The following is a 7,049-nucleotide window of genomic DNA, read 5'->3' on the forward strand; positions in this document are numbered from 1 at the left end:
TCTACAACGGTGGCGAGGGCTTCAACGGACGGCCTCGGACTCTTTGAGGTGGCCGCCAGTATGCTACCGAATTCTACGGGAGTTCTTACGGGGCTACAACGATGCCTAGTCTCGGTCTTAAACTTGTAAAGGAAATTAACACACAGGTAGCCCACCAGTTAAAGCCCTGTCACACCTGTCCCGAAATCGCAAAGCATTGCCGAAGGACCTTGTGAAGTTTCATTTTCGTGTTGACTTTGTGTCTCCATTTTGCCCTTCGTAAGGCATTTGTGAGGGCATCTTAAGCCATCGTATGACCGCCGGTGGAATTTATCAGGCTCCGGCAGCAACTCACGAATGGCCCGATGTTGCTACGATCAGAGCCGAATTTGAACATTTCCTTTATCGTGTGTCCATCTGGTTGTTTTATTGCACAACAAAATCATGTAAACATATTATGTAAATAACCCGATTTGTGTTCTGTGAAACTAAAAAGGATATAATATATTATTTTGAAGGCGAGGAAGTTGTTGTTGCTATGGAAACAACTTGACGGAGAAAACTTAATATCTTCTACATATAAAGACGGAGAAAGTAAAGAACAAAGTCGGAAAATATCAGTACAGTATCATAATACTTTAACATAATTGTTTGCGTTACTTTCGTTGCAGTTGTATGTCTTAAATGTAATGTAAATGTTGCCTTCGTGTGTGGTTCGGGGCCATCTTCGTGCGAAATTCACAATTCCATATTCGTGTGTCCATCGGGTGTCAATTTCGGGACAGTGTGACGGGGGCTTTAGTGATAAAGCCATATTCAATCTCAACTATATGAGAGAAGGAGTTTTATTCTTCATTGTAGACACCACAGGCAAACTGATGCTCTGACTGACAGCGGCCCCATGATGTGCGGTCATTACCTTACATTGTGACATTCCAGTAAAATCCATATGCTACAGGCTCAACAAGGCTTATTATCTCACCACTGACTCCACTCCAACACTAGTGTACACAGAGACTTACTGAGCTGTTCATTTCTATTTCTCTACCTGTCACAGAGGAGTTTGTGTATATGTGTGTGGATGAGGGTCTGGTCACACCGTGGAAAGCCACAGAGACCTAACAATAATGTGGCAATGTTGCTCAACATGGCGTGAAATGACTTTATTGCGTTTTTACATTAAAAGCACTGATAGAATACATTTCTAATAGAAGGGGCCTCAGAGCCCCAGGGAGCAGGCATGGGGTCTGCCAGTCATGCGAGGTGACGTACAAGTGTGTGGGTGGAGAAAAATAACAAGGTAATCAAAATGGCAAGTAAAGCATATGAGACATGTCAAGTCTGCACTGTGACATTCTCGTACACAGACAGCCTTTGAAATGCTGCTAATCAGTGTTAGGAGGACAAGAAAAGCTTACATGTTTCCACAAAAGACCCATGTGACAAGGGAATGATTGTATGCATGAACAATGTGCAATGAAGCAGGCTAAAGGATAGATGATGTGGTAACACATACTGTAGTGCTTTGTGATTGGAATACTAAACTATGTAAGGAGGCCAATTACTGCCAGAGGTAATTTATTAAATGTAATACTGTACGTAGTTCTTCTTCACAATTCCTTGTCCTCTCCTGAAAGTGTACTATTGTGTGCCTCTAAACTCTAGATACACGAGATTATTTTCATCCGTAAATGCAATATTTTCTGTTATCTAATCAATGAGAAGCCATTGTGTGGCTTCTCCTTTTGGGTCAATATTAACCACCACTTACTTAAAGGTAGGGAAGGTAATTCACTTCAGAAACACTTTTTGTTATATTCCATGGAATGCTCTTAACATCCCGATAGCAATGAATGAATAAATGCTTTGACAATAAGTATATACAAATATTTCATCTGTGGAAGCCGTGGCGCTGTAAAAAGTCAGCAGGCAGATGATTGGATGGCCTACCTGCCTGTCAGCCTTCCATCTCGTGCACAAACTTATCTCGTGCCCTCATTGGTCATGTGCGCGTTTGTGTGTGTGTTGGAGGAGGGGCTCTGTAAGGAAGTCTGAAGGAAGGGGCAGATTCACCAGATTTTTTTTCTAGCTTACTCAAGCTGGTTTCTCCATTCTTACCTACCCTACCTTTTAGTTATTAATACATGCTGCTGCTCCATTTGGCAGCAAATTACACTTTTGGCCGTTGGTTAATGTGTCTACAAGTTAGTATCTGTGCCCTATCAAGGAGTTGTTTGTGAAATAAACATATTCATATATATATTTTAGTGAAAAACAACAGGTTGTAAATCTGTGTTTTTCTGCCCTGAAATTGATTGTTTCTTGCCTTCTTCACCTCTGACTGCAGCTCTCATTATGTTGTTTCTCGGGCCACAAAAACATATCGTAAGTTAAAAACTACAAAACTTAAAGATTCAGACAAGTTACTTTAAAGTAATTCCTATTCCAAATGCTGTCAAAACACATATCCTTAGGTACAACCAGCCAGTGTTGTTTAGGTTACATCTTGCTAACGGCTCACTCCCACACACCACTGCATATGAGCCTCCAGATCTGTGAATTTGCCCGTCGTCCACTATGTGCCTGGACCAGCATCACTCCCAGCCCTGTAGTGTGTGTGATCAACCCTCAAGGGCTGCTGACTCGCAATGCTCCTGCAATCATTTAAAGAGTCTCTTCGGCTTTGGTTGTCTGACACATTGTGGCTGAGATGTCAACATTAAGAAGAATTTGTTGAGGAAAACACTTTGTCTGTGCCGTCATCTGAGGAATGGATCTCATAACAGCTACAGTCTGACCAAAAATCGCTTTTAAATGTGCTATATAAATAAAACTTGATTTGAACATTACTTCTAAGGGCACATTTGTTTTTCTTTGCCCTTTTTGTTTTTAAATTACCAGTGAGCACTGGGTAGCCACGGAAGAAGGAGAGATGATCGGAGGGCAGCAAAAGCCCCATTTTGCCTTCAAAATGCTTTCACATTCACTCGTACTGTAACACATGTGAAAATGCTGTCAGCCCCAAAGTAAGCCAAGCTCTTAATTGCCTGGCAACATGTGCAAGTAGCCCATCCTCTGGTAGGGAACGAGGCTAATTCGAGCTGAACCCCATGGCCGGAAGGACTCCAATACATAATGTGACCTAGCAACAACATCACAGGATCGCTAGATGGACCTGCCTAATGTGTGAGGGTGTCTGACGGAAAATGAAACACACATGGAGGGATACAGAGCGAGTCAGATGAGAAGCTGAACAACAGATTCTGGTTATAATCATTAGAAGGCTAATCACTAACATCTGCAGTGCACCATAACACAAGCGAGGGAGGAGGAACATTTAGCCATTGCTGGTTTGTGTGTGTGTGTGGGTGCATCAACGTTTATTTTGAGCAAGACTATTGAGGGCCGAGGCAAGTGAAGCAGTAGGAGGTGTGATTTGGGAAATTGCCAAAGGGCCAAACAACCACAAGTACCTATCACTCAAACAAGGCACACGACAGTTACAGCATTGTCCAAATGGAACCAAAGACATGTTTTCCTGTCTCTGTCTTTTTCATTACTGTCACCATTAGTTGCTCTTTTTCTGTCCCCATGCAGACCTCACAGCCTCGGCTAATGGATAAATAAAGAGACCATAATACAAAACAAACTTAGAGCAAAGACAATAAATAAAAGAAACACATTTTGACGTTTGCTTATCTGTAATTTTTCTTCATATATTTATTTCTGATACTGTGCTGTCTAGGAAAAAAAATGAGCCAGTGTATTCTGTAAGAACCACTTATCAGATGATTGAATAACTTCACAAAGCTGATAAATTAAAGGGTAACACAGGGGAGTGTGATGATCAGGTTCCTGATGAGATGAATGATTGCCACTGGTAAATCCTCACACGCTTGCTTTCCTGCCTGTACAGTATACGTTTTTCTTCCTTTTTGCTCGGTTTACAGAGATTACTGAGCAGGGCCACTCTGCCAGTTGTTTTTCCAGCAGCCGTTAGACAGTTATCGGGTCAGAGAGTGTGAAATTATCTTTCACCATGGTGAGTGTCCACTCGTCCTGTCCCATGCTCCACTGCAGCATCTAATTAGCACCTTACTGATGCCCTGTGTCCCCACAGACACACTGTGCAGGCAACGGGAGACTGACAGAGAGGGTTGAATCTGCACAACATGCTCACATTTACCAACTCACTGTCACATTCACAAATAAGCAATGTTTAACGCAACCTTTTACCATTATTTAAATCCCTTAATTCAAATGTAACTACTGAATCCCTGCGCTGCTTATGAGTCACTCAACAAAGGTGAAGCATTGATACAGAAGAGGCCTACAGATGTTTTCTTCATATTTAATTACGTTATTTTGAGTAGCTTTTAAAATTAGAAAGATTCCTGAAGAGCTATGAACCTTGGTTAATGATTCCTTAAAACATATTTAGTAGGGATGTCCCGATCACCTTTTTTTGCTCCCGATCCGATTCCGATCATTTGATTTTGACAATCTGCCGATACCGATTTTTTCCCGATCCGATCTTTATGCAATGCATTAAGAGAAAAAAAGGTAACAGATAACGGCTGGTCATCCAACGCGATGAATTCAGCTATCTTGGCTGTTCTTTTTTTGACCTTTTCACTGTTCTGGGGCAGTTTCTCTTTCCTATAAAAGTGTCGGTTGTTTCAGTGCCGTTACCTGAGTGGCCGCTGTGTACTCGTCGTGTTGTTGTTGGTGTTTGTTTCTCAGGTGGCGTATTAGATTGGTCGTGTTGAACGTAGCTCTGTTCTTTCCACCACGCGGAACCTCCGCCTTGCAAACATAGCATCTGCCTGTTACACTGCCTTCGCTTTCAATTTTATAATACTTCCAAACTCCTGACATTTTCTCCGTCCAGACTCCCGAGTCACCAGCTGAACGTAGCCTCTCGTTAGCTTACTGCTACTATTAGACACTGCGCCCTGCCCACTCTGTTGCCAGATTTGAGAGAAATAAGCAACCAGGTCTATGAAAACAAGCCCAAAAGAAGCAACACATACATGATGTTGTGTCATTTTAAACCAAAACTAAGGCCTCAGGATGACTTTAAGACATGAACATGGTCATTTTTGTTTTGTAACATTAAATAAAATTATAAAAATATTTTATAAAAAAAAAAAAAAATCCCGATCCACGATTTTTGTCTCCCGATTCCGATCTTTTGAATCGGATCGGGACATCTCTAATATTTATGTATCGTAGTGTTTTGGAGAACGTATCAAAGATCAAGTAGATTTAACAGTCACATATTAAAATGAGTTCTTCAGTTATAATTAATCATTTTATGCATCATGTATAACAGGATCTCGATTATGCCGAGCCGCTCTTTAACTCTGTAATTTTACTTTATAATTAATTAGCATAATTGTCTTACAGAGTTGTACCCTCTGACATTTTGAAAAGTTAATCACACTGATATTTGTGATTCACAAGATGAACATATGGCCAGAATGATAAATGAACACCGGAGTAGACCTGTAAAAGTGTGTATGTAAATACCACCCACTAGATGATCACATAAGTATGGCTGCCATCACAGGTTTATTAGAACAACAGCTGGAATTTCACATCATAAATCTCTTGCCACCTTTTTTATGAATTGCTTTAAATGTGTGATTAACAGAGCCCTATTGTTCTCCTTTTCAGGTCCATATTTGTATTGTGTGTCTCTCCTGTGACATGACTCCATTCTTTAATGTTCAAAAAGCTCTTTATTTTTCTCATACTGCCTGTGCTGCAGCACCTCTTTTCACCCTCTGTCTGAAACCAGAGCCCAGTCTGTTATTGTTAAATGAGTTATGTGGAGTTAATAACTTGTACTTCTTGTCATTATTTTAAATTGGATTAATACAATAATAACTTGATCAGCCCCAGGTGTCCTTACATAAATTAATAATATAAATCTGGCCATTGGTCGTAAAATAATTTGGTATCCAAACCCATACAGGTATAATGTGTTTTTCCACTTCACCTTGAGGAAGTATGTAGCTTTGCATAATCCTTGGTGCATTTTCAGGAACATCCACAAGGTCTCCATTTCATTTTAGCATCAATTCAACCAGAGCCTCTCTACATATTACATGCTAAGAGGGAAGGACTCTGAGGACTATGAACATATATATAAAACCACGGCCATAGACCATACAGAAATCATGCAGTCCTTCATTTCTTCATTTTTCTTACCACACTATGTATTAGAGCTCCTGGCCAGCACAAAAATACCTCTTTAATGCTTTAAATGTAATTGTTTGCCCAATTTTAAAGCATTTCAGTTGTTTGCAGGAAAGTTTAAACATGCATACAAAAATACTGGCAAGTATATGTTTTTGTGCAATTTTTAAGGGTAATCCAAACTCCTTCTTTAACAAATCTGTTAAAGTTAATCATGGATTTAAAAAGTATACAAAGCAAAGATGTTGCACAATGCTTTGCTGGGAGTACCATGGTCCCACAAATAACAAGCTCTGCTGTTAGGTGGCATCAAACCCAAGAGAACTTCACATAAGAAATCAGCTTAGCAGACGAAAATAAATATATGCAAAGTTAGACAAAGACAAAAAAGTTGGAGAAATAGAAATGTGGACTTTGAAGCAGTGTATGGGATCGATTGAGAAGGAAAGACTGATACGAGAACATTTTAGAAATGTGATTGAAGTTTAAATGGAGCGCAGGAAAAACGTTTATTGAGGGGTCAAACATAGACCAGGACGAGCTTTGTGCAGAGGGGGGCAACAAACCTGAACACAATTAAAATGTCAAGAAGAAATCCCAATTATCCTACCATTAGGCCACTGCTGACATGTCGGCAATGATAAATAGAGTTGCTATCGAAATTGAAATTCATCTCTCATTATGTATCCTTTTTAAAAGAGTCTTGTAATCCATCCATCCACATCCATTGGCTGCCTCAAGATTTGTAAAGGTCATGTAGTGTGCTTTGGGGGATTTTTTTTCTGCCGGATTTGTGTGATTTAAGGTGGTTTACAGTTTTATGCTTGCTTTTTTAAATTCAAAGAGTAAAGAAATTGAGCCATGAA

The 7,049-nt window shown here is 40.1% G+C and overlaps 1 protein-coding gene across 1 annotated transcript in view; it reads right to left on the minus strand.

Moving 5' to 3' along the window:
• The window catches only part of LOC104953405 (5-hydroxytryptamine receptor 4-like), a 2,396-nt gene extending 1,383 nt beyond the window's left edge, over nt 1–1,013 (minus strand). Inside the window, exon 1 of the mRNA XM_010780350.1 lies at nt 1,002–1,013. Coding sequence (XP_010778652.1) covers nt 1,002–1,013 — 12 coding nt within the window. The remainder of the gene's footprint in view (nt 1–1,001) is intronic.
• Between the last annotated feature and the right edge of the window lie 6,036 nt (nt 1,014–7,049).

Source organism: Notothenia coriiceps, unplaced genomic scaffold (assembly GCF_000735185.1).
Source record: "Notothenia coriiceps isolate Sejong01 unplaced genomic scaffold, NC01 NC01_scaffold00021661, whole genome shotgun sequence".
Taxonomy (NCBI): Eukaryota; Metazoa; Chordata; class Actinopteri; order Perciformes; family Nototheniidae; genus Notothenia; species Notothenia coriiceps.